At 50.6% G+C, this 27,854-nt stretch overlaps 9 protein-coding genes across 10 annotated transcripts; 3 read left to right on the top strand and 6 right to left on the bottom strand.

The window, feature by feature from the left end:
* Window positions 1-1,158: 1,158 nt before the first annotated feature.
* Window positions 1,159-2,100, top strand: TrAFT101_007120 (uncharacterized protein; the record flags this gene model as incomplete). The annotated part of the gene is made up of 5 exons (XM_066127966.1): window positions 1,159-1,225; window positions 1,280-1,292; window positions 1,387-1,451; window positions 1,553-1,665; window positions 2,041-2,100. 5 exons carry the CDS (start codon window positions 1,159-1,161, stop codon window positions 2,098-2,100), a joined length of 318 nt encoding a protein of 105 aa, XP_065984080.1.
* Window positions 1,702-5,435, bottom strand: THS1 (threonyl-tRNA synthetase). Its single transcript, XM_024901161.2, has 8 exons — window positions 5,256-5,435; window positions 5,100-5,181; window positions 4,800-5,015; window positions 4,592-4,727; window positions 4,260-4,527; window positions 3,613-4,188; window positions 2,900-3,560; window positions 1,702-2,820 (listed from the first exon to the last, which is right to left on the bottom strand). The coding sequence occupies exons 1-8, from the start codon at window positions 5,376-5,378 to the stop codon at window positions 2,666-2,668; spliced, it is 2,217 nt and encodes a 738-aa protein (XP_024756706.1). The 5' UTR covers window positions 5,379-5,435; the 3' UTR covers window positions 1,702-2,665.
* A 295-nt stretch (window positions 5,436-5,730) lies between these two features.
* On the bottom strand, window positions 5,731-7,103 carry TrAFT101_007118 (uncharacterized protein). The gene is made up of 2 exons (XM_024908867.2): window positions 6,635-7,103; window positions 5,731-6,566 (listed from the first exon to the last, which is right to left on the bottom strand). Exons 1-2 carry the CDS (start codon window positions 6,897-6,899, stop codon window positions 6,001-6,003), a joined length of 831 nt encoding a protein of 276 aa, XP_024756707.1. The 5' UTR covers window positions 6,900-7,103; the 3' UTR covers window positions 5,731-6,000.
* Window positions 7,104-7,166: 63 nt separating this feature from the next.
* TrAFT101_007117 (uncharacterized protein) lies at window positions 7,167-9,336 on the top strand (the record flags this gene model as incomplete). The annotated part of the gene is made up of 3 exons (XM_066127965.1): window positions 7,167-7,322; window positions 7,391-7,590; window positions 7,671-9,336. 3 exons carry the CDS (start codon window positions 7,167-7,169, stop codon window positions 7,993-7,995), a joined length of 681 nt encoding a protein of 226 aa, XP_065984079.1. The 3' UTR covers window positions 7,996-9,336.
* TrAFT101_007116 (uncharacterized protein) lies at window positions 8,089-10,199 on the bottom strand. The gene is made up of 2 exons (XM_024902113.2): window positions 9,938-10,199; window positions 8,089-9,834 (listed from the first exon to the last, which is right to left on the bottom strand). The coding sequence occupies exons 1-2, from the start codon at window positions 10,071-10,073 to the stop codon at window positions 8,483-8,485; spliced, it is 1,488 nt and encodes a 495-aa protein (XP_024756709.1). The 5' UTR covers window positions 10,074-10,199; the 3' UTR covers window positions 8,089-8,482.
* A 1,747-nt stretch (window positions 10,200-11,946) lies between these two features.
* On the bottom strand, window positions 11,947-13,859 carry TrAFT101_007115 (uncharacterized protein). Its single transcript, XM_024907034.2, has 2 exons — window positions 12,848-13,859; window positions 11,947-12,773 (listed from the first exon to the last, which is right to left on the bottom strand). Exons 1-2 carry the CDS (start codon window positions 13,550-13,552, stop codon window positions 12,225-12,227), a joined length of 1,254 nt encoding a protein of 417 aa, XP_024756710.1. The 5' UTR covers window positions 13,553-13,859; the 3' UTR covers window positions 11,947-12,224.
* Window positions 13,860-15,562: 1,703 nt separating this feature from the next.
* On the bottom strand, window positions 15,563-17,189 carry CCP1 (heme peroxidase). The gene is made up of 2 exons (XM_024907035.2): window positions 16,558-17,189; window positions 15,563-16,496 (listed from the first exon to the last, which is right to left on the bottom strand). Exons 1-2 carry the CDS (start codon window positions 17,027-17,029, stop codon window positions 15,904-15,906), a joined length of 1,065 nt encoding a protein of 354 aa, XP_024756711.1. The 5' UTR covers window positions 17,030-17,189; the 3' UTR covers window positions 15,563-15,903.
* A 1,654-nt stretch (window positions 17,190-18,843) lies between these two features.
* TrAFT101_007113 (uncharacterized protein) lies at window positions 18,844-21,737 on the bottom strand. 2 transcript variants are annotated; one of them, XM_066127964.1, is made up of 5 exons: window positions 21,578-21,737; window positions 21,268-21,483; window positions 20,957-21,188; window positions 19,501-20,897; window positions 18,844-19,440 (listed from the first exon to the last, which is right to left on the bottom strand). In XM_066127964.1, exons 3-5 carry the CDS (start codon window positions 21,104-21,106, stop codon window positions 19,266-19,268), a joined length of 1,722 nt encoding a protein of 573 aa, XP_065984078.1. In that variant the 5' UTR covers window positions 21,107-21,188; window positions 21,268-21,483; window positions 21,578-21,737; the 3' UTR covers window positions 18,844-19,265. The 2 variants fall into 2 exon arrangements, with proteins under 2 accessions (XP_065984078.1, XP_024756712.1); XM_024908869.2 differs by having other exon boundaries at window positions 19,501-20,709; window positions 21,085-21,188.
* Window positions 21,738-22,676: 939 nt separating this feature from the next.
* TrAFT101_007112 (uncharacterized protein) lies at window positions 22,677-27,192 on the top strand. The gene is made up of 4 exons (XM_024908870.2): window positions 22,677-23,564; window positions 23,623-25,421; window positions 25,507-25,726; window positions 25,779-27,192. Exons 1-4 carry the CDS (start codon window positions 22,921-22,923, stop codon window positions 27,085-27,087), a joined length of 3,972 nt encoding a protein of 1,323 aa, XP_024756713.2. The 5' UTR covers window positions 22,677-22,920; the 3' UTR covers window positions 27,088-27,192.
* The last annotated feature ends 662 nt before the right edge of the window (window positions 27,193-27,854 follow it).

Below are 27,854 nucleotides of genomic sequence, written 5' to 3'. Positions count from 1 at the left end.
TTTATAGACTTGCAGGTGCTACATGGTGGATAAGACTGTCCAAGAAAGGAGATAGACTGCTCTGCTCTCATACATACATACACAGTATCCAGTCTATAGAAGCCTACGGAGTCTTACCTACTAAGTAGGCGCCCTTTTCGTCCTATGCCAAGCCTACTTGTCAGCAAAACATTCTGTTTCCAGTGGCCAGCCCGTACATATGCAAGGACCAAGTAGCAGCATGCACAAGTACCTCTATGGCCAGCCAGATGCAGGATTCTGCATGGTGGCATCGAGCTCACCCATGTCATCATTTTTCGCGCATACACACACTCATTTCATCTTCTTTCCTTATCTCATACAGAGAAGAAGAGCAAGAGAGAAGGAAAAGCTAGTACTAATTACGACTTGCTAAGGCAGCTGAATTGTCAAATGGGGAGAAAAGACTTTATCCACAAACAAGCCATTCAAAGGCCAAACTGGGCTCGTTTCATCAAGAAAACCTCGGCTGTCTCAGGGTATTTCCCAAGCCATCATCACTCAAATGCAGCATTACATGCCCGGCAAACCCCCTTAATTGTCATGCCAGGCCTTGCCTAATAGCAGACAGATAGGTAGGTTGGTAGGTAGGTAGCTCTCCGTACGAAATACCTCTTCTTCCCCTCTCCCTCCCTCTTTTTTCTCTCTTTTGTCCGTTCATCAAATCTTGGCCTTACTTAGTAATGCATTCCGTGATGACGAAGAATTAAAAATCTCCGCGGAAATTTATCTACCGGAGGAATCGCTCCGTATCTAAAATAGAAGTAGGATCTGCGGTATTCTGCTGACACGAGTTCATCAGACTCGAGATGTTTTGCTTTTAGATCATGCTTACCTCATTTTACCTATATGCCTACCTATATTTACTGGGTCAGTATTTACAAGCAGATATAACACTTTTTCTTGCAGCCCTAACAAGACCATTTCCCTCAGAGGAAGCCACTTTGAACGATTCGGGCAATCTCTTGCTCCATTCAATTCACTCCGCATATATGACACATCACGCAGCACAATCCCATGCCGTAATATCCCTTTGGTTAATTGATTATAATGCGGACTTGGTAATATATCTACCTAGGTATATACTACCTTAGGTATTTCTTTACGCCTTTTATATATATATATATAAAAGGAACGAACATGTATTTTGCCCGCATCATCTCACCTTACCTCATTGTGTCATGCGCCGATCATCTACGCTTGAGCAGTACAACTCAGCACACACACGGACATAGCTACACAAATAGGGCAAGAGAATAAGAGAATGCCATAAAGTGAGTGATGTGCAGGTAATCAATTTACTTCCTTCGCGCTACGGAGCAAAAATAATCCTCACCCACCCACTCTAATATGATCCTTAAATCAAAGAAGCAAAAACCTTGGCCGATTTAGTACACAGTCGTATGTACCTATCAGGCCTACCTACCTACTAGGTACCTAACCTACCACTATACAAAGACGACCAGGCCGGCCCGTCTCATCCCGTCCCGCCGGCCCGTCCGCCCGTTCTGTCACGTCACTAACAATTTCCAAGTCCCCTTGCACCACCATACAGAGCATCACAGCCCCGTCCATTATCCAGAAGCAGTAATGATGATACCAGATACCAGCTTATTCACAAAAGCAACAACAGCAGCAGTAACAAAAGTGAGTTTTTTTTTTTTTTTTTTTTTTTTTTGATTGGGCTGAAAGAATACATTTCGTAAGAACAAAAGATAGCCATCCACACTCACCCCCCCATTCTCTCAAAATATAAACCCCCAAACCTGATATCTCATATCCTGCAACAAGAGCCCACGCGGGGGTTCCCTTTTCTCTCTCTACCTCTCTCTCCCTCCCTCTGTATTCGTGCTGCCATACATAGGGTACATACATGCGGCTACCTTCCTCACTCATTCACACCCACACCCGCCCACTTACACTCACCGAGCCTGGTTGGCCCCCCCTTTCCATCCATTTTGAGTGGTGAGATTTGAGTTCTTATTGCATGTAGCAAACGCTAAAAGGAAGAAAAAAAAAAAGAAAGAAAGTGTGTGTAACGGTAAGGCTTATGCGACCGACCTAAAACGGGCGGGACAATAAGAAAAGGGGAAAAGATGAGAAAAGAGGAAAAAAACAGGAAGAAACAAAAAGAAAAGAGTACACACGCTGGCGTGCCTCTATTACAAAGGCAGCAAAAGACACGACGGGCATAAACAAAAAAAAAGAAATGCCTAAAAGCCGCCCACCCGGCTCCTCTCTCTTACACCAAATCTTTGCAGCACCACGCGACTCATCAAATCTTTTCAAAGCTGGCCTTTTCATTTGTCCGGATTCTGCTTGATAACGCTGGAATCATCTCTCTCGAACCCCGCAGCTGCGGCCTGCTCTGTCTGAACCCCGTAGCTTTTACGCATGTGCCCGTTTCTTTTTTCTATTCTTTTCTTTTTTGGTTTTGCTTTATTCATTCTAGATCTCTACACAGTACGAGAGTACAAACGCTGGCTATTCCCTTTTGTCATTTTCTCTCCTTCTGGGTATGCCTGTAGCCACGTGTGCATGCGCAGAGCCAGAAAAAAAAAACGCCTTGCATGTTTGTCTGACAACATTTTCTCTCCCTCTCTCATATCCCGACGCCCATTTCTCGATGCTCTGCTTAACAAATCACTTAGATGGAATTGACAAGTCTCCTCTCCACCTTCAAGGCGAGCAGCTTCTCTAGTGCCTCATCCACGGGGATCAGAGCTCCCTTGCTCTGTGTGCTCTGGTCATCTCTGTTTCGGATGTTGACGGTGCGTGAGCTGGCTTCCTCGGCTCCGACGACTACAAGACATTCCACGTTAGCAGTAGACCTCTCATGTAACCAAAATTTCCTCCAAGTAAAGAACTAGATATTACTCACCAAAGATGAAGTTGTACTGCTTCAGCTGTCCAGTGCGGATCTTCTTCTGGAAAGTGTCGCTGCTCAGATCAACGTCAATGTAGATACCCTTCTCCTGGTAGATGGCTTGAAGCTCCTTGGCGTAGTCGTTTACTGCGGGCATCACAGGAACAACCAGGACTTGGCGAGGGCTCAGCCAGAATGGCCACTTGCCGGCAAAGTGCTCGGTGAGAATACCAAACATTCGCTCGAAGCTACCCAGCACGGCTCTATGGATCATGACAGGTCGAGCATAGCCAACTGGCAACTCGGGATCGTTGCTGTTCTGGTTGGCGCTGCTCTCGTCCTTGGCAGCGACATAACGCAGCTTGAATCGCTGGGGAAGGTTGAAGTCGAGCTGGATCGTACCGCACTGGTGCTCTCGTCGCAGGGCATCGTACACGGTGATATCAATCTTGGGGCCATAGAATGCACCATCGCCGGGGTTCTCCTCCCACTTGGAATCAATCTTCTTGGTGAAGTTATCCAGGGCCTCCTTGAGCTTGCCCTCAGCCATATCCCAGATGGCGACCTCACCAATGTACTTCTCGGGACGAGTCGAGAGCTTCAACTTGAAGGAGAAACCAAACAGTCCGTAGACGCTGTATAGGAAGTCGAAAGCGCCCTCAATCTCATCACGAATCTATCACCCATCAGTAATCAGTCTATAATGTCATCATGCTTGCTTAGCATACCTGGTCGACCGTGCAGAAGATGTGAGCATCATCCTGCTGGAAACGGCGCACACGAGTGAGTCCGGAGAGAGCTCCAGAGAACTCATTTCGGTGAAGAACACCAAAGTCAGCCATCCTCCATGGCAGATCCTTGTAAGTGACATCTGAGTGGGCAAAGATTCTGCAGTGTCCAGGGCAGTTCATCGGCTTCAGACCGTATGTCTCCTTCTCAACATCAAAGGTAAACATGTTTTCAGCGTAGTGTCCCCAATGGCCGGAGGTCTTCCACAGGTCAGACTTGTAAACATTGGGGCTGATGACTTCATCAAAAGCTCTCTTCTTGTACTCGCCCCGGATCAACTCCAACAGAGCATTGTAGATTCTGGTGCCGTGTGGCAAGAAGAAGGTGGAACCAGGAGAAGCCTCGTCGAAGAAGAACAGCTTTTGCTCCAGGCCAATCTTTCGGTGGTTGCGCTTCGCAGCCTCTTCAAGGAATGTCTTGTACTCCTCAAGCTGCTTCTTATCAGGGAATGAAACACCAGAAATTCGCTGAACAGATTCGTTGGCGCTGTTGCCGAGCCAGTATGCGGCAGAGTTCTATAAGAGAGATATGAGTGAATCTGTGTATAAAAATCTGCATAGCAAGCTGCGTTACGGCAAAGACATACCTTGAGGACGGTGAACGCCTTAATGTTTCCGGTAGTAGGAACATGAGGACCTCTGCACAAATCGATAAGAGGACCGCATCGGTAGACAGTGCTCAGAGTACCGTCAGGAACTCGCTGGTTGATGAAATACTCCTTGTACTTGCTGTAGTTGAACATTTCGAGGAGCTCATCCTTGGTCATTTCCAAACGCTCAAAGGGCTGCTTCTCCTTGATAATGGAGTTGGCCAGAGATTCCAAGGCCTTCTTGTCCTCCTCCTGAACGACTTGGCTAAAACAGTAACAGTTAGCGACTTGCAAGCTAGCCCAATCGTTCAAACGAAAATATCCCTTACTTCTCCATGTTGGCCATATCGTAGTAGAATCCAGGGGGGTCGGTGGTAGGGGGACCGTTGCAGAGGTAGCAGCCGAATCGCCTCTCAGCAGCCTCGCCGAGGACGTGAGCCGAAGAGTGCCAGAAGACCTTCTTGCCTAAACCCGCCAGTCAGTCCAGCTATTCATATAACAGTCTCGCGTCTTAGACATGTCTTTGCTTGCACATACCCTCCTCATTCTCGAAATCAATCAGCTCCAGCTTGCAGCTCTTCTCAAGCGGTCTCGTAAGATCCCACAGCTCTCCATCGACCATTGAGATGACGGTGCGTTCGAACAGTGACTTCGAAATACCCCTGGCAATGGCTCCGGGGGTGGTCTCCCATGAGATACCCTTCTCCTCCTTGCCATTGGGCATGGAAATGGTGATTTCCTCGCGGGGCTTGGCTATAAACACGCCCAGATATCAGTAAACTAGAAAAATAAACCATAGAGACGATGGTGGTGGGGTAGTATGCTGCAGCGACGCACCAGCAATCTCGGCGTCTCGCCTGGCCTTGATCTTGTCGAAGATGGCAATACGGTGTTGGATGAAGTCGGGCAGGGCAGGGAGCTACAAGAGAAAACGCATTTCATCAGCATTTATTGTCGTTGCAGACGTTGGAGAATATGTCAAGAGCGCAGTACCTCAAGTGAGGCCTTGCCGCCGCCAGCCTTCTTCTCCTTGGGCTGCTTCGCAGGTCGCGAAGGCAGGCTCTGGGCGGGCGCGCCCTCTGCCGCCTTTGGGGCATCAGCTTTCTCGGAAGACATTGTTGGTGACACTCTCTTTTTTGGTGTTGCGACAAGGCAAAAGAAAAAGAAAGTTGGCTGTTTGGCCTTTCTGTCTAATGGAGGGGCAGGAAAATACCCTTAGTACTACTTTATCTTTTAGGCGCGAGGTGGGGTTGACTCACAGGAAGTTCGCGGCAAAGTTACAGCGGCAGATCTTCGGAGTCTTGGGCCGGGGGGGTTCTGAGTCAACGATGGTATAAGTTGAAGGATTTGTATCACGGGATTGATTAATTTACCCTTTGATCATAATTACCATATGTCGTATCTCATTTCCCTCTCATTAAAAGCCCCCTTCCTGAGTCATCCCACGTCTACATCTCATCTCAACTGGGCCGGAAATCGGAGTCAATTCAATGATATGGTAGACTCAGAGACAAAAGCAGGTAAAATCATTCAAACATGTATGAATTTGCATTCCAAAAGATTGGGTATCAGTTATCAGTACCGCTCCTTGACCAAAAACTCCGTCCAAACGCCCCAAAGGAGTGCAAAAAAGCCGCTCCCCTGTCAAATCCTCACTCCTTGATCGCATCACATCAAGCAGACAATACCCGTCCCTTCCAATCTTCAAACCTCAGCACCGCGTCGGCTTCAAAGTATCTCACAGCCCATATCTGGTGACACATTCCTCTCTATGCGTCTCCAGACAGTCCAGTGCACAAACCCTGGTCCCGCACTTCATGCATCGCACTCGCCCCCAATATCCACACACCTCGCAGAATACACGCGTAGGGTAGTTGTCCTCCCACTTGCCTCTAGTCTCATAATATGTCAGCGGTGGGTGGGCAAGCAGCTTCCTCAGCTCTTCGTCTGACGGCAGATCGGGCACACGAGATGCTAGTAAAGGATCGTTGTCGCCAGGATGGGCCGCTGGCGGTGGTCTGTACTGCCCGACCAATACCGGGGGAAGATCTACGTCTGCCATTGTAACGTCCTCTTCCTGTATGCCGGGCGTCGGCTTGGCGCTCCCTGTGGGTGTGGATGCGGCGGTAGCATCTCGTTTGTTTGCTGGTCGCTTGGAGCTCGCGTTGCTTGGTCGGTTGTTACCCGCAGCAGCCGGGCCGCCCTCGACTTGCGCTTGTATTGCCAAAAAATCATCTAGGTGATTTGAAAATGTCTTCTGCGACTGTAGGATCTTTCGTACGTTCGGTGTATGCTTTGCAGGAGCTGCAGCGCCAGCTTCGCCATCAGCCTTTGCATCTTTTCCTTGCACACTCTCGGCGCATTCCACATACCTTTGCCGCTCTTTGCGGGTATCGGAATCGAAATATCCTTTCCACCATCTCGCTCCAAAGCCTCAATCTCCTTCCGAATCTTGGCTTCTTGCCGCGCCGTCAAATCGCCGACCGTCACACCCGCCGGTGCATTGCGAGCTCGTTTTCGGTTCGCTGGCTGCAAGGCGCTGGATCCGGGGAGTATGCCAGTGTCAGGAACGTAGGCCCAGCCGGGAGCCGAAGTGGTTTTAGCACTGGCGAGTTCGATGACCCCGAAGTTGTTCATGGTTCCTTGTGAATCGGTCGCGTGAGCTTGGCCTCGTGAGCTGTAGGTGGAGGCCGAAGATTCAATAAAGGGACATTGGAAATCAAATGATAAGCTTCCAGAAATCGGCAGTGAAAGCTAATTGGGTCTCTACAAGTACCATCTCGTCATCCGCAGACGCGATCCGATAGAGGCTTAGCAATAGAAAGATCGCACGGTAGTTGAAGTCCGTGGGGCAAAAAAAGGTACGCAGCGGCGAAAAAAGCAGCTCTGGGTAGCTGTCGGGCAATGCACCGCCGGAACAACCCGCGCCGTTCCCTGCTAAAAGCCCGTAACCCGCCATGTCCGCAAACTGGGGGCGTCTGTGATGATATTGGACCTCGAGACCTTAATAGCCGCGGCAGATCCCATACTCCAAGCCCATCAACTAGAAACCATACTCATGTAAGCTTCCAATTCCCTCTAATCTGCGCCTTCTATTGCTTACCGAAGTCTTATTCCGACTATTAAAGTCCCTCTTTCGCCGCAAGCCTCGAATTGCCATTTCCCTCGCCACACGATTCGCCATGTTCGCCGCCGCATCATCAAGAATACTCGCCAGCGGCGCTCGCCGTGTCGTGACTTCGTCGCGCGGCTTCCATGCCTCAGCCCAGCGCCTGAACGATGCTGCCCCACTGCCGGCGAGAAAGCCCATGGGTGCCTTCAGAGGAGGGTATGTCGACGGAAAGGGATTGCCGCAGCTATGATGCGACCAATTGCAGCTTACAGCTCTTGCTAACGGGGAATATCTAGTCTTTTCGGCTTCCTGTTTGGAAGCGTCTTGGCCGGCGGTGCTGTATACAGCTACGTCCTGCAGGAGTACAAGGCGTCCAACGAGCTCCTTACCGAGGACATTTACGTACGTTTATCTAGCCTACCTGCCCTGGGCGAGCTTGGCATTTCGACATGCTCCACGACCTCAAGCTCCCTATTCAACCACCTTTGCTACAACTCTAAAGGCCGTATGAAACAAATAATAGCTAACAAGACCATAAACCAGACTCTCCAAGCCTCCGTCACCCGCCTGACAAACCACGTCAAGATCCTCGAGGAGAAGATCCAACAGAAGAGAAAATAAAGCCTGGAACGGACACAAAAAAATCGAATCAAAACAAAATGGCGCAGAGCCAAAGGGAAGGAAAAGGCATTGTAACTTCATCGTCAGTATGGCAGAAACGAAATAGCATAATGGCAATTGCTCGTCTTGTCTTTCATAGCAAAATAAAGCCTGTAAATTATACCTCTTAACAATACGAAGTATCTACTCATGTCTCTACCACACCAAGTAGCAGGAGTAAAATGCAGGTCTACTTGTAAAGGATCACACATATTTTTCATAATATAAATTACAAGACAAGACAATTGGTCGGACAAGCTTCTTTCAAGTTGGTGATCAAATTCGAATGCTTTCATCAAAGCAATGCCCCTGATGGGCGTATAGCTAGTATGCAATTGCTAGTACTTATTTAGATAGTCCGTTAACCAGCGCCGACGTTCTTTTCGTCAAGAATCAAATCCCACAATTATACAGATTTTTACTTATTTCGTTTTACTTTTTTGTTTCTTTACAGCTCATCGTGATTGTCCTCAGCCTTCTTCTCCTCGGAGGCAGTCTCCTCAACAGGAGGCTCGGGGACCTTGACAGTGGCCTTGTACTTGCCGTTCTCCTCAATGAACTTAATGAAGTCCTCGATGGTGCGGGCGCCGCTGTAGGTGACAGGGTTCTTCTTGTCACCGGCGGGGTAGAGCTTGATGGTGGGGAAGCCCTGGATTTCATCAGGGACGTCGTTGTTGGTAGCGTCGACCTTGGCAACAACCACCTTGTCCTTGAACTCGCTCTTGGCGTACAGGTCGGCAAGCTCCTCGTACTTGGGGGCAAGAGCCTTGCAGTGACCGCACCAGGGAGCGTAGAACTCAATGAGGACATCCTTGGTGTCGTCAAGGACAATGTCGTTGTAGGTGTGGGCAACGACAGTGTAGACAGCGTCGTCCTGGGTCTCGGGAATGGGCTCAGACTTGATGCTGGGCTCAATCTTGCCAGCGGCAAAGTCGTCAACAAATTTGGCGACGTCCTTCTCCTTCAGCTCCTTCTCCTGGTCGAAGGGGAACTTGTGGTTCTTCTCAATGTCGTGGATGGCAAAGGCAGGGAACTTGTCGGTCTTGAGGTTGATGTTGCCGGCGTGGGAGCCGAAGCTGCTGGCGTCGATGGTAGCGAAGTTGATCTTGCCCTTGTACTTCTCAGCGATGGGCTTGAGGGTCTTGCTGAGTGCATCACGCTCCTCAGGGGTCTCGGCGAAGATGTAAGCCAGAGGGATACCGGCAGACATGTATCCTGCATAGGTCTCGGGGCCAACCTCGCCGACGAGCGGGGTGGCAGCAACCTGTGCGAATGACTTGATGGCCTCAGCGTCGAACTTGTCGGTGAAAACGTTCTTGCCCTCATCAAAGGACTTGTAGAGGACGATGGAGGGGAACTTGACGCCCTCAGCCTCAGCAACAGCAGCATCGTTGACGCCACCGAAGAGATAGGTGTCACGCAGCTCGTCGGCAACAGAGGTAAAGGTCTCGTTGGAAGCCTTGTCATCAGCAGCGATGTAGGCGACCAAGACAACCTTGTCGGCGGTCTTGAAGTCCTCAACAGTGTCCTTGGTCAGGACAGAGACAGCGGGAAGTGATTGCTTCACCATGTATGAGGTAATGCCAGCGGCCTTGCGCTGACCAGTGTAAGGAGTGACCTGTTCAAGGCCACGGAAGACCTTGAGGGTGGGGTAGCCCTCGATGCCGTGCTCCTTGCAGAGATCAGCCTCGTCGACACAGTCGATCTTGGCAAGCTTGATGTTCTTCTCCTTGAGTGTAGTGGCAGCTTCCTCATACTCGGGGGCGAGAGCCTTGCAGTGGCCGCACCAGGGAGCGAAGACTAGAGGTGACGATGTTAGCGGGGTCCATTGCCGGCGGCTGGCGGGGTAAAGGCAAAAAGGCTCAAGCAGCAGAACAGACGCGGGTAGAAGATGGAGACATACACTCTGCGAGGACGAGATCATTGGCCTTGATGAAGTCGTTGAAAGTCTCGCCGGTCAACTGGGTGACATCAGATTCGGCGGTGGCCACGGCGGCCATGGCGCCCATCAGGGCACAAGCAAGACGCTTATGATGCATAGTGAAGGACTGTGATGGGTATCTAGAAATGGAAAGGAAAAAAAAAGTGGTGGTGTAGGAATAGAATTCCGTGGCAAGAAGATGGATGATGGAGGAGGTTTTGTAGGCCACAGAATCTGTTAGCAGCACGGATGACTTAGACGCTTCAATTGAACAAGTGTCCCTTTGGCCAGATCTGGCTACCAGTTAGTTATGCTGATGGGTTCAGCCGGTCCCTTGAACCACACCTCAGGCCCCTTCTCCAGCGTAAAACTGGGGCCCGCCCTCCCTCAGCGTCCACTCATGCCGCCCTCTGAGGGAAGGCCGCTACAGCGCTTCCCAGCCTTCTCTTTCCCCCGAGGCACATGTATTTTTCTGGCCCACGATCTGCTTGTAATACCTATTGAATTGTACCTGCCTGGTCGCCACCTGACAAATCCAAAAGCTTCACTCGCGAGTGCTCTCGCTAAAATACTGTACGAGCCACTTGAGGTTGATGACCTTCTGACCCATCACTTTCAAAGCGTCGGATCTGGGCATGATTACTATCTGATTTTCCTGATTCCGCAGGCCCTTCAGTTAGGCGACATTGCCGACTGAAAACAGGACTGACAACAGGCCACATCGCTTCTCGTTTGCTGGACGCCTCCAAATAAGTGGCATACGGCGCCTGTACTCCATAACAGCTGCCCCTCCTGCAGGTCTTGCCCGGCTCTGAGTGGATGGCGAGCGCTAAGCCCCCTGGTGCTAGAGCCTCGCAGCGCCATCGCGGCCGCCAATAGCGGCTAGCGCTACGCTGGCCAAGAGGTTTTGGACGAGACAATCTGCAGGGCGAGGAAAGGCTAAAGTGTCGAGACGGAGCACTATTGCCCACGGTGGCGTGTGCTACCTGACATAGGGAGGTAGATAATCCTAATGCTAACGCAGGCGGGATATCCGATATTGGAATTTATACGGAGCACTGGACGTTTGACGGAGCGCAGAAGAGGACACTTCACCACTTAGTCGCTTGTCACCCGTGCCTGGCCGTCCTCTTCCAGGTGCACCGGCTGCGGCTCTGCGGCTGCGTCTTTGCGGCATCTCCACAGCAAGTGGATTGGCTGTATAGCCGGTGGCATATGCACAAATATAAATTTGACATGCTCGGATAATATTGGCTGAAGTATAACAATTGGATACCTGTCCAGTTGAAATGCTATCCCATCCATGGACTAATCTGTACCGAATGCTGAGTACCTACCTCGTAGGCACGTCAGCAGCCAAACACTGTGCTCATAGTACCTAATCCAGCCAAAATGCACAATGTAAGCAATCATCCGACTCCATCCATCCATGTATACTTTATCCTGCATCAAGTCCCACTGCCCCAGCATCGGGATGTGCAGCCGCCCCGCTGCTAAGCATGGCTGTGGCCACTGATTAAAGAACATGTAGCCCAAAGGTGAAATGGCATTGCTCCAAGCATGCACAAGTGTGTGGCCGTAGTAGTAATACGGAATAATATAGCAGCGTTGGCAGTTCTGTCTAACACAAGAGCTAACACATTGTGGCTATATTGGGTATATCCGGGGCGATCAGCATTCTTCCCTACCCGACTGTGGCGTCAGACAAGGGTGTCATTACTGCTATTATTGCCAATACTATAGCGGTTGATACATATTACCCTGGCGACCTCCCTATTATGAGACATAGGTGAGTAGGAGGTGTAGTTTGGGGGGTTAAATAGGTAGCCGTGCAGACAGCCACGCCCACATCTGAGCCTCTGATGCCCAGCTGGAGCTGTTACCGGTCCGTATGAAGACTGGTTTCTACCCCGTTGCCAAGAAACAGGAGACAAAGTCAAATAACCAAATACGGCATATGACAAATCAATAGACGAACGTAAGAAGATCGTCTTAGCATCACTAATATGGCTGTGTAGCGAGATATGCACATGTCTCGAGATAGTCTACTTAGTGTTATATATATACACGTAGGAAAATGGAAAGCAGATCTGGATATTATAATGAAGATTGAGTTTGAATTAGCTACCAAATAGTAACCAGTGAGTAAAATGCAGAGTATCTACCATCTATGGAGTACCGCCGCAGCAAAAAAGGCGCTGAAACTTTTCATGTCTATCCCATGCGTTTGGAAATTCTCTTCCCTTAGTTCCCCATTACCAAAAAGACTTTAATACTTCTTGCCAAAGTCCGTTCGCGGCCCAGCTCTTGAGTACTGGTTCGGCCACTTTACAGCCACCTTGAGCTCGTGTGCCACTCTCAGCACCCACTCAGGCTCTCGCAGGAACTGCCTTGCCACCAAGGCCAAGTCGGCCGCAGCCTCGGGGCCCTCCTGAACGACGTCGTGGGCGATCTGGGCATCGGTGATGAAGCCAACGGATCCGATGGTGAGGTTGATGCCCTCGGCGCGGAGGGCCTTGCGCACGGTGCGCCCAATGTCGATCTGGAAAGACTTGGAGTCGGGGAACTGCTGCTCGAAGCTGTTGCCGCCGCTGCTGATGTCCAGGACGTCGATGCCCCATGAGGGGACCAGCTTGGCGAGCTTGGTGGTTTCCTCCACGGTCCACGAGGGCTGGCCGGCCCACTCCATCCACTCGGTGCCGGAGACTCGCAGCCAGAGGGGCATGGTCTCGGGGATGACGGCGCGGACGGCCTCGGTGACTTCACGGACGAAGCGAATGCGGTTCTCAAAGCTTCCGCCGTACTCGTCAGTTCGTTTCTATATGCGTATTAGTCACTGTAATCGGTTTCCCCCCCAGTATCATCACCATAGGAAGGCAAGTATGTACTTACGTTGCTCAGAGGCGACAGGAATTCGTTAATCAGGTATCCGTGAGCACCGTGGATCTCAATGACATCAAATCCAGCCTCGACAGCGCGCTTGGCAGCCTCAGCAAACTTCTGGACAAGTCCCTTGATCTCCTGAGTGGTCAATTCCTTGGGGTGAGCGTGGTCGTCATGGAAGGGAATCGCGCTGGGGCCAACCACGTCGTTTGGCCATCCGCCAACGCTCTCATCGGCCACCGTCTTGTTTGCAGTGCCGCCAATCCAGGGAGCAAGAGTGCTCGCCTTGCGACCGGCGTGGGCAATCTGAATGGCAGCCTTGACGCCCTGGCTGTGGATGAAGTCGGTGACCCGGCGCAGAGGGGCGATCTGGGAATCCTGCCACAAACCAGAGTCCTGAGGGGAAATTCGGCCGCGGGGCTCAACGGCAGTGGCTTCAACGATGATGAGGCCAGGGCCGTGCAGCGCCAGCTGGCCGAGGTGCACCAGGTGATAGTCGGTCAGGTGGCCATTGTCGGCGCTGTACTGGCACATGGGAGACACGACGATGCGGTTGTGCAGCTCGACGGAGCGCATGCGCAGCGGCTGGAAGAGAGTCGGGGCCGACGCCTTGTCTACAGGAGTGCCGGCCGGAGGATTCTGAGCAGGAGTGTAGAAGGGCACCCCAGGAGCGGGAGTGTTGTCCAGGTTGCTGCTGGTTCCGATGCTGCCCATTTTGCCGGTTGTGTTGTTTTACTGATTAAAGGTCCGATAATGGGTTTCTGTGATTGTCGAGGGCTGAATATATAGAACTTGAGTTGAAATGCTGGAAAGCCCGCTCAAGAGGACAATATGCGTGGATGGGGTATAGACAAAACAGGTAAGTACCTAGATATATATAGGTAACTCTAAGTTATGACAGTCTAAACAGGAAAGAGGAAAAGATGGTTGAATGCTTGGACAAATACAAACGATGCTGTGCTTAAATGTCCAGTCGTCGTTCGTCTTTCGACTTTATATATCTTGATCTACAAAAGTGCCCCCGCACCAGCGTCTCGCACGCCAGCCAATCTGATCTACCGCATGGCTCGATGGGCAATAAACGGCCGAAAACTCTCCAATGTCTCCCCCCTTATGCCCGATTCAGATTACCAAAGCAGAGGAGCCTTATTAAGCCTTGCGCCAATCTCTCGGCATGGTGTTCCGTGCCATGGCAGGGGAGCCAATCTTGCGGATGGAGCTCACTAAACTTGGTAGCTACATAGATAGTATGATGGCAACGGCCGTAGGGCTGCTCTTTTCTGCGGCCAAAGTTGCCCAGGCTTACATTTCCAATCCAGGTACCCGCCTACCGCTGGTGTGGCTTGCTCTTCTTCTGTGTTGCTTCTATGTATTAGAAAATTTTCCTCTACGTAATAGGACACCGGTTGCGGGGCTTGAAAAGCTGCTGATTAATAGCGATTCATTTCTGCTTAAATAATACGGCGGCCAGAGTTGCCCTCTCACTTACTCGGGCACATTGTGGCGGCGATAACCCGGTTTTTAGATCTATCTATCAGGCCGTTTTGCCGAATGCCTGATTACTTTTTCGTTCTCGCTCTCTTCCGCATTTGGCGGTTATTCATCGTTCTCTCTTGGTTAGCCCGCTATCTAACTTTCATCGATGATTCCATTTCTTTTCGCTTTCGCTTTCACATTTTCGAGACGGCAACATCCGTTCAATCCGCAGCGTGAAACTCGCTTTGCATTAAGCTATGTTCCGATTCCGATGTGAAGGCGGGGCCTCGGCTCTGAAGGCCGGTGAACCCTTTGACGTGATGTCTGAATTAAAAATGTCCCCTCCCTTTACCCTTCGGGTGTTACACCGGATGGGAGGGAATAAATCCTTGATGTACTGAATCTTGCCTCGTAAATTGGGTCCTATCCTCAAAAAGTGGGATGAGGAACGCATCGAATCTGTAAATATCTCAAGTTTCATATTTGGTGTTGCCAGTTTCGTGGCACTTGTCTCGTATTAATGAGATCATGGACCACGAAAATTACGTGCTTCTCTTTGTTCGCCTTGTCTATAGAGCGGACCTCATCTCATCTCTGCCATAATGGTTATGATTGCATTGGATGATATTCGAAGAGGCAAAAAAAAGGCTTGCTTAATCTCATATTACAAATAGCTTTCATGCCATTTCTCAGTGAGAGGGGTCCGATAAAGCTTACCTGAGCCGAAGCCCAACATGCACCCGATAACGAACACTCAAAACACCAACACCTAACCTCTTTCTGGATACACAATTTCACAACCCATTTCACATCTTGTTTAAAATCTCAAAATCTCTTGTACACGATGTTTTTAACCCTGCCTTCGTCGCCAAGTGCCGCCCAAGGCTGATCCTCGGGTCATCACCCCGAGAGATCCAGCAAATAAGAATTACTCAAGGCCTCCCTGTCTAAGACCTGAGAGTGCGGGGAAAGTGGCCGTAGTCAGGTCCATCATGGGCCGTTTAGCCAATAGCAACTTGCTTGAAAGTCAGATCGTCATGGACAGAACGGCTGGAGAGGAGGTAGTTAGAGCAGCAGGTAGTCTAGTACTTAATCTGCATCAAAGTAGCATTTGTGATTCAGGCCGTGTCTCCTCATTTCAACTCTGGCCGTGCCATCTTCTCCGCTTCCATCGCCCTACTATTAACCTTCCACTCTCCAAATCGCTTGCACACAACTCAGTCACTCGATTAAGAATCATCAAGGAGTTTGGGAACATGAACAGCTTGTCTTCTATTTTGCTAAAGTACAGACCATTGGCAGAGGTATAAAATGGAACAACGAAAAAAGAGCTCAATTGAGCTCAACAAAAACGCAGCTTTAGCAAAACGCGATAAAAGCACAAACAGGCCATTCCAAGCTTTCCCAGCTTGTCTTTTTTAGCAGGTCTCCCTGCCTGACTGTAGCGGCTTTCATGCCGTAAGTAGACCCTACATGTCTATACATGTCTAACAAAAAGAAAATACTCTCAAGTCTATATCCCGCGCTCCGTATTGACAATGCTAGTTCCCTACGCCATCTCCTCTTCATATCTATATGAATTCAAGAGCTTAAGCGTTGGTAGTCTTGAAGGTCCATCGGTTGTTCTCGCTGCCCTCGGGGAAAGGAACACCGAGCTCGAACAACTTAACGAGAACGGCGGAGAAGTCCTTGAAGAACAGGTCGTTGTCAGCAGCGTACTTCTCAACCCAAGGCTTGAAAGCCTTGTCCTGAACAAGGACAAGATCGGTGGGAAGCATCATGAGGGTCTTGGTGGTCTTGTCCTCATACTGCTTGGGGCCGTCCCACTTCTTCTGGGGCCACTTCTCCTCGAGAAGGAGGCGGTAGAAGTCGTTGGTCACAACAGTAGGGGAGAAGGTCCAAGGGCCCTCATAACCAGATCGGGTAGAGTGGCATCGGCCAATGGCGTGGCCACCGCTGAGGGCGACAATCTCCTGGTCGTTAAAGCCCATGCGGTAGAAGATGTCACGCAGGTGCTTGGCGCCCTGGCTGGCGTCGGGCAGACGACCATCGGGAGTGCAGGCAGCAGCGTCGTTATCGCGACGGCCGGGTCGGAAAGGGACGACGGGTCCCAGCATCTCCTGGATGGCGCAGACACCGGCAAGGATCCAGAGATCGGAGTAGCTGATCCAGGGGTACTTGGCTGCAGTAAGTTGTTAGCGTTGGGTATGGGACCAACATGGAATATAACAAAGAAGACTCACCCTTGATAGGCTCACAGAAGTCACGAGCAGCAATCAGACCGGCATTGGCACCGTGTCCGCTCTCGGGAGCAAATCGCATGGTGGCACCGTTGCTGCCACCGGTCTTGGTCTCCTTGTCATAGGTGCCGCTGGCGTGCCATGCGAGACGAACCAGGACGGGGCCGTAGCTGCCATCGTCATAGTCCTCGACCTCCAGGCGGCTGGCGATGTCGTTGTAGACCTGCTGGTAGTGGGCTTGGGTGGGAACGAAGCTGCTGGGAGAGGCAGAGGCACCAGAGGTGAAGTACCAGATACCGAGACCAGCGGTGGCGGCAGCGAGACCGAGGTAGACAACGGGGTTGGGCTTCTTCTCGGCCTCAGATGAGTAGAAGCGGCGGCCCTGCTGGCGGAAAGCCTGTCGAGGGGCGGCAACGAAGGAGCGGGTTGTGGTGCGGGTTGCCACGCGGGCAAACTGACGGGCAGAGGAGGCCATCTGAACGATGATACGAGCGAAAACGTTAGCGATGTTGTGAACTGACGAGCGTGTGGAAGGTCGATATGGGCATGCGGAAGCAGTCGGGTCAAGAGCCCAATGGTGGTTATCAGGGAATCTCCGAGCCCAAAACCGCGTCTTATCTCTCTGTGCAGAAGATAAGAGAGGGATAGGGAAAGATATATTGCTCACCTTGACTGTGGGATAGGAGAGGATATGCTGAAACAGCGAAAGAGAGAAAGTGAAGGGGAAAGAAGGGGAGGGTGGGAGGTAATATGGCCCGCGGGAGGAAGGGTGGAAGACGGAGGAAACGTATTACTTGAGAGAAAGAAAAAGAGGATCGGGAGTCTAGAAAGAAAAGGACCCTCTGTCACAGCAGTGAACGATGCAAATTGGAATTGCCTTAGTGGCCAGCCAGGCGTTGTCAGACCCGCACTCCAGCGGAGATGCTCCACGCTCTGACGCTGGGGCTCGAAAGGTTCTTGATATCGATTTTTGGGCTATTGAAATGAGATCTGGCTGGGTAATGGAGAATTGTCTGCGTGCGGTCTGTTTATAAAAAACAAAGGGAAAAGAAAAGTTGGCGTTATGTCGTGATATGCTCTGAAGGGGGAAAAAAAAAAATCCCAAGAGCCCCTCCTCTGAACCCCAAATCTTGTTGGACCTTTCGCTGCCGCAACAGGTACCGATATCACGTTAGTCCCTCAAGGCCCAGCACCGTCACAAGCCAGCAAAGGCAAGACTTGACGAGTACTTTTTACGAATTCCTCGTAAGCCATCGTTGATTCCTTCTCCAGGGTTCCTCGTCCCATGTGCCGAAGCGCCCCTCCGTCTTCGCATCTCACTCTCTTCTGACTCAAAGCAGCCAATCACAGCCGTCAATCTATGCCGCAACCTCTGCCATCCATGCTCCGTCGACGATGCCGCAGCCGCCCCAAAGACAAAATCATGCCATCTCGAGCCTCCGCCCTCCGGCTCCGCGTTTTCCAAATCCTAGGATAGGTATTTCTTGCGTCTGCTCCAATGCCTTACTTTTTTTTTTTTTTTTACTATAGTGCTTGTTCCATGTTATTAGTATATCTGCTTGCTGAAAACTGAAAAGGCCCCCAAGGGCACTTTGTCTCTCCGCCAATTCCCCTCCCCCTCCACCCACTGTTATTAGCATGCCTATCTGTTCCTCCAGCTCATCCACTCACAATTCATCATCCCTCAGCTCAAGATCGTCATTTCCCTTTTTTTTTTTTTTCCCCTTCCCGCTCCGCTCCCTGATTGGGAACACAGAGCCGAGCGGAAAGCCGACAGTACTAAAAAAGCCAAACTAAGCGGTTTAGCTGCGAGTGGCGTGGGGCTTATTAACCAAAGTTGACACTTGAGACGGCGGGAGTGTGTAAGCGCAACGCCTTGTGCCTGGCAATGAAAGGAGGACCCTGATGACTGATGGAGAGACGCTAAATTAAAACAAGGAAGAGAAAAGAGCCGCTGTGGACATTGCAACTTTTGCGAGGCGAGTTATTGGCTCGAGCTGATTTCGTCAGCGCCCAGCTAGCTACCTCGCAGCTGCTTTCTGTATGCGGTATGCGTCGGCGAGCCACGTGGAGTCCTGACCATCAGTCCCGGTTCCTGTATTACCCGCGTGCCTATGTGGCTTGTCAACACCTCCAGTATACCAACTTGCTCCAATACATTGAGTGACGTAGAAGCTAGGTAGATGTACCTCGGTCTCATTCTTTGCAGGCATTAACCTGAGCTTTCGTGAAGGAATACAAGGAATAGTTCAACAATGCAAAGAACACAGCTTAATCTTTGCCCCATAAATACAGGTAGTTGAACGTTTATCTTTTATTAGTTTATAACTTAATCTTTTTGAGCCAATGATTTTCATTTTCGTTTATTAGATTCATAGAGACCTCATTCGCGTTTCAGCGGCATGTTCCCTTTGAAGCAGACTCAATCCATCTGCGGCTCCCTTTCGAGAGAAGACACAATTACCATGCGTGAGTAAAAAAAAAAAAAAAAACAAAGACCACCTCCGTATCATTCGCGGTTCGCATCCAAATCTGTCGGCTAGCAAAGAAATCCGCCACTCCTTGTAGTGTCCAGCAAATGACATGATACAACCACCATACACCACCTTAGTGAAACGATATAACATCGACGCTCCCGAAATGTCAATAATACCAGCAGCAGGCTGTCCGCAACACCTGTCCAACTCGCGTCTAGCCGTTGTTGAGCTTTACTAGTTGAAATCAGCAGAGCCCTGGGCCTCCGCATTAGCCTCTGGGTGGGCTTCGTAAAAGTTTAGGTATCTAGTCTGAGCTTTGCGCTGGCTGGCTGCATCAAGCTCTCCGAGTGATGCTCCGTTCTCCTTGGCGCCAGCTGCACTCTTAGACGCGGTCGCAATAGACGCAGGCCTATGACTAAGTGTTAGCTGGAATCCTTCCGTTTCTTGTGAGGTCGCATGGTTGACGGACCCAAACATTTGCCTGTCTACCGCCAGGAATTCCTTCATGGCATCTTTGCCACCACGTTGAACCAGATAGTTCATATAGACCTGAGCCAATTCGCGCTTGACTGGGGCGGGCAGCCGGCTTCTGCTACGGAATTCATCAAAGACATGCTTGATGCGCTCGGCTTGCTGGGTCTCTGCATCCTTATCTGGCGTGGATTGCTCCAGTTCAAACTGGAACCACTTATCCCAGAATATCCTGCTGTCTGCATACCACTGCACGTTCTTGAGGAAAACTGCTCGGGCTTCTTCAGTAGAGTTCTTGCCCTTCCATAGCAGTATTGCCCACTCAGCCACAAGAGCGGCCTTGGTATACAGATCAACAGTTGGAGCATCGATTTGATCCTTGAGAACTTGGATAGCAGCGTCAGTGCCATTCTGGCGACGCTCAAGGTTCGCCCAAGAAATGATCACTTCCACGCAGTCCGGGAGCTTAACGAGAATAGCAGCATGGATATCGAGCGCAATGTCTACGCGGCCACAGCTCTCCTCGAAATAGGCCCACTGCATACGAATTCCCGGTCGGCTAATAGGAACGAAGAGAGTTGATGCCCGGATATAGATATTGCGGACTTCTTCCTCTTTCCCAGGCTGCTCCGCCATCCACCGGGCATACCGGTACCAGAACTCGTCGTAGAAGGCGCAGGTAACGAGACATCGTTCGTATAACGAGACAATTCTGTTGAAGTCGCCTTCAGCTTCTTCAAAGTCTAGGTATTTGCGCCAGTTGTTGAGCTGGCTGTGTTCAAGCTCAGTCACATGGAAATATGGTCGCTTATTTTCCGACTCATATGTCCAGCGCTTTGATACCTCGTTCTGTGTCTGGGTGAATACTTCGTAGTACATGGCGTCAATCTTTCCTCGAATGTCTCTTTCAACCTCCAGCTCTGGTCGTTCGGCACCACCATATGCAGCTGCCTCAGCCGCGACTTCGGCCTGAAATTTGGCCAGTATATCTGCCGACACAACCTCTGTTAGAGGTTGGGTGTGGGACAGGTTTCGAAATCGTTCATAATAGCGGGCATATTGATGCAGAGGGATGCGGATAATTCGAGCATGTATGGCAAAGATTCGATCCTGGGCTTCTTGCCGCTCTTCGTACTCAATGTACTTGTCCCAAAAGGGATGGGCGAGGAAATCTAAACCGGCAAATGTAGCTCCGCGTTCAAAGAGTCTGTATATCCATGTCAGTCGCAAGTTCACAGGGGGCAGGGTTTGGCGAGTATGGGAACAGAGGAGGGTCAGTACACAAAGGGGTGGTGGCCATCTGGGAGTGTAGAAATCGAATTCTAGATCCCAAGTGGAGACAACGGTAGGAGCACGACGCAATGTTATGGGACGAAGAGTACATATCAACAAAGTCTGGGAAAAAGAGTGAGAGAGAGATCCCGGTAGGATAGGGCCGCTGTGGCATATCTCACCATCAGACACGGTCGATAGTGAGCAGCAGAGCTCTTGACAGGTGTACAGCCGAAATCATGGTGCTTAAGCGCGATACTGCATTGGTAGAAGTCGTTATGGGGAAGGAAAAAGTGCCCTGAATACTTACTCTCTGACCAGCGTTGGGTCATGTGTTGTCTCCATTTTGAAAGAGCAGTAGTCGGTCCAGAGGTCGACAGAGTTAGTTATGCTGGCGCAACCTCGTTCATAAACCTATATCCAGTGCCGTTAGCCGGTTGTCACGACACAGCCCTTACAATAAGGGCCTGAAACAAAGAATCTCCAAGCGCACCATTTCAGCTGACTCCGGGCCAGCGATATTAAATTCTAGATCGGCGTATTTCTTCCAGTACCCAAAAAAGAGCGGGAACTTGAGCAGAAATCGATCGTAGGCATCGCGAATGGTGGAGAGCGCCTGAGGGCTCGAATTTCTGTTCAGGCCGCCATCGAGAGCTTCGCAAGCTTTAATAAGGTTCTCCCAGCTCTCAAAGTTGTCCGGATTCGCCTCCTAAGCGCGGATGATTGGGTCAGCAACCAAATGCAACGGGCCAACATCAAATAGTTTGGTGACAATGAGCGATTGGCAGAGGAGGTTGACGTACCGTTTCAGCAACGAATTTGCGAACCGACGCGTACTCCTCTTCGGAGCCGCCGTAATTGTTAAAGTCGCTCATGGAAGAATACTTGAAAGACGCGATTGGGTTTGGGACAAAAGAAACGTATGCGCAAAGGAGGTGCAGCAGCGCGAATAGGAGCTGCAAAAGTGCAAGGTTCAAGGTTATGGTCAAGAGTGGAAGAATGTATGTGAGGCTGGGGGATGTTAGCTCTGATCGGCCTAGCGTCAATTGGATGACTAAGCGTTGAAGATGCATATTTTTATTCGCAAGCGGGTCGCTGCAAATTCGGTTTTTCTCTCCTCTATAAACATGGCCAGTGATGATTCCCAAATTTAAATTATGATAGGAAGAGAATGAACGCTCTCCATTCATGGCGAGCATGATCTCAAAAAGGATCTGAGGTCTAACAGTTATACCACGTCTCTTTTTATTCTCAAAGTCAGATTACTACCTTGTTTGGCAAGACCGTCGATGTGATAAGCATTGCATGGACTTTCTTCATATCTAGACAAACCCGGCAGTTGACAGGTGAATAATTGCTCCTGAAAATGGACCGTGGACAAGAGAACGAACCAAGAGCAAAGAATTGACACCCGTTGTGGCTGTAATCGACACAATGACGTTGATATTTGTACAGGTGTAATGGCTGCTTGAGTAGACGACACGAAGCACGTAGTAAAGAGTACTGCGATTATTTATGATACCACAGCCTTGAACAACACAACAACAGGCTACCGAAAAGAATCTAATGAGTATGATATGTAGACGAGATAATATTCAGTAGATGAAGCACCAAATCCGAGCTACAATCTTCAGCCCAACATGCAAATTCCATGTCACAATTTAAGGGCTAGGAACCAGTCTCTTCGCCTTGTAAATAACTACCTAGCAGCCTATAGTTTAAGAGTAGTTGAACCACATCTTCTTCCCGGCTATAGATCCAATTTCTCCTCTATTTCACCACTTTGCGGCTTGCGCCTGTTGTACGGGGCGTACTCTCTGCTCTCTGGCACGCCTTTTTCTTCTACCAATTGGTGAGATAAGCATGGCCAAATAGACGCTAGCTGCCGCCGATGTCACCAATGACATAGCGCGCTGCTACAACCACAGCACAACTGTCTCTAGCTCTGCAGGAACAGGGCGAAGGAAGCAAAGGAAGAACTCCCACAAAGAACAAGGCGGAGGACAGCTCAAGAGCAAGGCCGTTAATCGCTCCACTCAATTGCAAGGAGACCATGGATCAACAGGGACCTTAGATCCGCTTCCTGCTTGCTTTGTCCCCCCTGCCAGCCGCCCAGCTTCGCATTTGATGCCACGAGTCCATCATCATGGACACTCCGCCGGCCTCGTGGAGCGCGCAAGCTCCCGCGCCAGAAAAGTCGAGCGAGCTCTTCATCCGCGACTATCCGCATCGATCCATCGCCATCGTATCGTCCTCTCACGCCCTCATCCTGCGATATAGTTCGTCGGCGAACGAAGCGTTCGGCAGCGGGTCTCCCGTTTCGCTCCCGTCTAGCAAGCCGCGCGGCGGAAACGATTCCACGGCGGCCAAGTGCATGGTGGAATTCTCTCCTATAACCAAGAAGCTGCTGAAGGATTATCGGCCGTTGACGCCGCGGCCGGTGTATGGCACCTTGGGTTTGATTTCAATCAACGGGGAAGTGTTTCTCTCCGTCATCACCCAGGCCGTGAGAGCTGCGACGGTCCGGCCTGGCGAAACTGTGGAAAGGATCGCGAGTGTGGATTTTTACTGCCTGAGCAGCGCCAACTACGATGATGTCGTGCCGCTCGAGTTGCTGGATGGAGATTCCTCCGACGTTTTTGGGGGCAATTCGTCATCGCCTTACGGCCAAGGACTTGGCCGAAGAGACGTGGCCATCGAACATCCGTGTCACGATCTGCGCAGACTGCTCAGCAATGGCTCCTTCTACTACAGTACAGATTTCGATCTTACCAACAGGGCACAAGACCGGTATGGTTTACTACGAAATGCGGTTTCTAGTGAAGATATGCTGACTCCTACCTGAAAGGCCTCTCAACTCGAACTCTTTTGAGATAGACAACTTTGACGATACATATCTGTGGAATTCGTTTATGATCAGCCCATTGGTCCAATTTCGTTCTCGACTGATGCCCCCCGAGCGCGAAGCACTGGATGCGTCACGAATTCTCACCTCTGCAATTCGCGGGTTTTGTAAGACAATGACCATCCCGCAGAGTGCTTCGCCATTAAAGGCATCCCGAAGCGGCAGGCCATCCTTTTTAACGCTCATTTCACGGCTTTCTTGTCGGCGGGCAGGCACTCGTTTCAACGCCAGAGGCATGGATGATAATGGTAATGTGGCAAACTTTGTTGAAACAGAGACGACGTTTTGGTCTCCCGCAGGAGTTCTCTTTTCTTATGCCCAGATTCGAGGATCAGTCCCGGTCTTTTGGGAACAGGCGGCGGATCTCTTACCTGGCCGCCAAAAAATTACCATTACACGGCCTCCAGATGCAACGCAGCCAACGTTCAACAAGCACTTTGAGGATCTCGAGCAATCTTACGGCGCTGTTCATGTTATTAATCTTTTGAGTGCTACTAAGCCGGGTGAAGTCGAGCTGGCCACGATGTACCGGGAGTGCATCAGACGCTCCCCGTTGAGCCGACCTGCGCAACAGCAGTCAGAGGATCATGCATTGCTACGAGAAACACATTACGATTTCCATGCCGAAACAAAAGGCCCAGCTGGATACGAAGCTGCTCGCGGGATCCGCCGATATATTGAGGGCTCATCTGACGCCTTCGCGTACTACCTAGCAGAACATGATCGAACTGATGATCGCATGGTTGTAGTGCTCCAACAAGAAGGTGTCTTTCGCACCAATTGCTTGGATTGTCTCGATCGTACGAATTTGATCCAGACCTTGATATCCCAGATGGCTGTCGAGGCATTTTTAGATCATCGAAACGAATACGCAGCCTCCGACTTCTGGATGAGACATTCTAGTCTTTGGGCCGATAATGGTGATGCTCTCTCCAAGACTTACGCCGGAACTGGCGCTTTAAAGACGTCCTTCACAAGGCATGGGAAGATGTCACTAGCTGGAGCGGTGGCAGATATGCGAAAATCTGTTCAGCGTATCTATCACAACAATTTCATTGACCCTTCTCGGCAGATCACAATTGATATGCTGCTGGGTCTTTTGGTTGGACAAGCCCCTGTGCACTTGTTTGATCCCATCAGTGATTATGTTTCAATAGAGCTGGCTAGGCGAAGCGAAGAGTTTACGTCGTTCAAGAATATCAGTATATGGGTCGGCACATTCAATTTGAATGGACGCACCGAAGGTATCGACCATGACCTATCACCATGGTTATTCCCGCCCTCGCTCGGGTCATCACAACCGGAGATATTTGTTGTCGCCTTTCAGGAGATAGTTGAGCTAAGCCCACAGCAAATCATGAATAGCGATCCGAGTAGAAAAGGTCTGTGGGAGAATGCGGTGAAAGAGACACTAAACCGGCGACAAGCTAGCCTGGGAGGAAAGAAATACGTGCTACTGCGTAGTGGGCAGCTCGTAGGAGCAGCTCTGTGCATTTTCGTAAAGTCATCGTCTCTTGATCACATTAAGAATGTCGAGGGAAGTGTCAAGAAAACTGGATTGTCTGGGATGGCTGGAAACAAGGGAGCGGTTGCTATTCGTTTTGATTACGCAAACACTCATATATGCTTTGTCACAGCACACTTAGCAGCAGGGTTTGCTAACTACGATGAACGGAATCGAGATTACGCAACGATTCACGACGGCCTGCGGTTTCAGAGGAATCGAGGAATCGAAGATCACGGTATGTTCACTCCTCAGCTGTCTCATCACTGCAAAAAAACGTAAAGTCGCATTGGCGAAAGGTGGGCTAATAGGGATATAAACAGATGCGATCATTTGGCTGGGCGATTTCAACTATCGAATTGGTCTCGGCTCAGAAGCCGTACGCGGTTTGGTGAAGAAGCGAGACTTTGAAACCATGTACAGCAATGACCAGCTAAATTTACAAATGGTAGCTGGACTTGCGTTTCAGTTCTATTCTGAAGCCCGCATCAACTTCATGCCCACATACCGATTTGACATTGGAACAGACATATACGATACTTCGTGAGTAGCATCTCACCCTATATGGAGTTGCGGACATGCTAACACCTGGCAGTGAAAAGGCAAGAATACCAGCTTGGACAGACAGAGTACTGAGAAAGGGGGCCATTCTCCGCCAAACGGCATACGACTCGGCACCAACATTGATGTTTTCGGATCACCGACCTGTTTATGCCACATTTGATTGCCGGGTCAGCCTCATCGATGAGGTGCACCGAAACGCAATTAGCCAAGAATTATACGACCGGCGGAAGGCGGAAGTTGGAGACTCGGCCGCACATGCCGATGGCGAAGACACTGAAGATGAAGATTTAATTGGATACGACGCAATCGAGCCTGGCCTACCCCCCGCGAGCTCAGACCGGCAAAAATGGTGGCTCGACAACCGACAGCCGGCTCGTGCTCAGATTCCCATACCCAATGGGCGAGACGGCCAACCAATGGCTTTGAACCCACACCGCCCTTCAAATCCTTTTGGCCATGGCGAAGAGCTGGACTGGATATCCGTTTCCAGGTCCTCGCCCGGGGCGTCTCTTTCGAGTATATCCAGCTCGCCGTACGAGAAGCTTACACCTCCCAGGGGCATGAATTCAGCTGGACCTAGGAAGCTGCCTCCACAATACGACCCGGCCACTCTCCCTGCTCAGGTGGGACGGATGAAGATTGGGGACGGTGATGGCGCGCGGAGTGCTCACAGAGACAGATCTAGCGCGGCTCCGCCTCCGCCGCCACCCCGTCGTTCAGCAACGACCGTTGATATGGGCGGCTCGAGCGCAGGGCTAGGCAGGTCTGCCAGTACGGTGGGGATTGTTGGAGGAGCTGATGCTCCTGGCAAGATAGGAGGAACGCAACCACTATGGACATCATCATCTCGGCCCACATCAGCGGCCTCTCACACATCACAGCTATCGCAGCAGCTCAAGGCTGGGAGGCCCGCCCCCCCTGTGGCCAAGAAGCCCGCACACCTGTTGTCGACCTCACCAGCCTCGACATCGTCGCTACCCTCGATGTTGGCATCAGGGAGCGGGCTCAATACTGCTAAATATAGCGACGGAGACTTTCAACCGCCGCTGCCGGCTCGTGCTTCAACGACGGGCTTGAGACAAGATAATTCACAGTGGCAGACGCCACCCGTCGGTGGTTCAGTTACTGGGAGGAAGCCCGTTGCCCCTCCCAAACCGTTTATAAACATGAACATGAAGGCAAGCGCAAATACAAACACAAATACGAATACAACGGCAACCAGAGGGCCCCCCATGTTGCCACAGCGATCAAGGCAGGTGAACCAGGGCCCTGTAGATCTACTGGAGGGTGGAGAGGAAGAGATGGGAGGCTGGGAGACATTGCAACCGAGTGCGGCTTAGAAGAAGGGAAGAAGAGCACGGGCTTAGGCAAAAGTGCCATCACGATAGCTACCGTTTTTATTTAAAAGAATAAAAAATAAATGATATATGAATATGACTCTGGGGTATGAAGCTTACCCAGGCCTAATCAAGCTTGATTTTTGACTGTGAAAGATATGCGCGCTTACTGAAGGAATATCACCATCACACGGCTCGAGCTTCCTGTAAGCCAGCGAGCCTGCAAATGGATACGAAGTAGGTTAGTAGCGCCAGGCACATGTACGAGTATATTATCCCTGCTCTGGAAATAGACGAGGGCCAATTAGCGCCTTGGTGTCATTTCCATCCCCTGGCGAATCAGAGCCTGCTGTGCGAGTACTCCTGGTATACTGGAGGTACTTGCTTTTATTCACCTCACTCTTATGGATGTTCGGCTCGCCAAAGGCGGCCTGCGTCTTGTGTCACTCTCTAGTATTTTTTTATCTGGTGCACCAGAAGACGTTGCCGCGTTATGCAGCGCAAAAGAAAAAGGGTTTGTCCTTACTTCGTTCTGCGCAAAATGGCACTTCATCACACCACCAGATTGGATGATTTTGCAACGGCCTTCCCACACACACTCAACGCATGGAAGAACTGGTTCTGGACGCTAATGCGGGGAAAATCCAAAGCGAGTGCGTTCTGGGGAGGGGGGGACGATCCATACTGTACATGTTGATAGATTTTATTGCCGAAATTTTAAATGAATGAATCGCCAAGCCAAACCGAAAAAAGCCCGTCAGAACGGAGCA

Source organism: Trichoderma asperellum, chromosome 4, assembly GCF_020647865.1.
Source record: "Trichoderma asperellum chromosome 4, complete sequence".
NCBI lineage: Eukaryota > Fungi > Ascomycota > Sordariomycetes > Hypocreales > Hypocreaceae > Trichoderma > Trichoderma asperellum.
The sequence above is the reverse complement of the archived record's forward strand: the minus strand, read 5'-3'. Positions and strand labels throughout refer to the sequence as shown.

Coding starts and splice junctions, on each gene's coding strand:
- THS1 (XM_024901161.2), bottom strand. CDS start 5,378: ATGTCTTCCGAGAAAGCTGATGCCCCAAAGGCGGCAGAGGGCGCGCCC. Junction 4,728..4,799: donor TGATTTCGAGAATGAGGAGG/GTATGTGCAAGC, acceptor TGGCGGGTTTAG/GCAAGAAGGTCTTCTGGCAC. Junction 4,189..4,259: donor AGGCGTTCACCGTCCTCAAG/GTATGTCTTTGC, acceptor TCTCTCTTATAG/AACTCTGCCGCATACTGGCT.
- TrAFT101_007118 (XM_024908867.2), bottom strand. CDS start 6,899: ATGAACAACTTCGGGGTCATCGAACTCGCCAGTGCTAAAACCACTTCG. Junction 6,567..6,634: donor ACCCGCAAAGAGCGGCAAAG/GTATGTGGAATG, acceptor CTGGCGCTGCAG/CTCCTGCAAAGCATACACCG.
- TrAFT101_007116 (XM_024902113.2), bottom strand. CDS start 10,073: ATGCATCATAAGCGTCTTGCTTGTGCCCTGATGGGCGCCATGGCCGCC. Junction 9,835..9,937: donor TGATCTCGTCCTCGCAGAGT/GTATGTCTCCAT, acceptor CGTCACCTCTAG/TCTTCGCTCCCTGGTGCGGC.
- TrAFT101_007115 (XM_024907034.2), bottom strand. CDS start 13,552: ATGGGCAGCATCGGAACCAGCAGCAACCTGGACAACACTCCCGCTCCT. Junction 12,774..12,847: donor TCCTGTCGCCTCTGAGCAAC/GTAAGTACATAC, acceptor ATACGCATATAG/AAACGAACTGACGAGTACGG.
- CCP1 (XM_024907035.2), bottom strand. CDS start 17,029: ATGGCCTCCTCTGCCCGTCAGTTTGCCCGCGTGGCAACCCGCACCACA. Junction 16,497..16,557: donor CTTCTGTGAGCCTATCAAGG/GTGAGTCTTCTT, acceptor AACTTACTGCAG/CCAAGTACCCCTGGATCAGC.
- TrAFT101_007113 (XM_024908869.2), bottom strand. CDS start 21,649: ATGAGCGACTTTAACAATTACGGCGGCTCCGAAGAGGAGTACGCGTCG. Junction 21,189..21,267: donor GCCCGGAGTCAGCTGAAATG/GTGCGCTTGGAG, acceptor CACTGGATATAG/GTTTATGAACGAGGTTGCGC. Junction 20,710..21,084: donor GACCCAACGCTGGTCAGAGA/GTAAGTATTCAG, acceptor ATGGATATACAG/ACTCTTTGAACGCGGAGCTA.
- TrAFT101_007112 (XM_024908870.2), top strand. CDS start 22,921: ATGGACACTCCGCCGGCCTCGTGGAGCGCGCAAGCTCCCGCGCCAGAA. Junction 23,565..23,622: donor ACCAACAGGGCACAAGACCG/GTATGGTTTACT, acceptor CCTACCTGAAAG/GCCTCTCAACTCGAACTCTT. Junction 25,727..25,778: donor ACAGACATATACGATACTTC/GTGAGTAGCATC, acceptor AACACCTGGCAG/TGAAAAGGCAAGAATACCAG.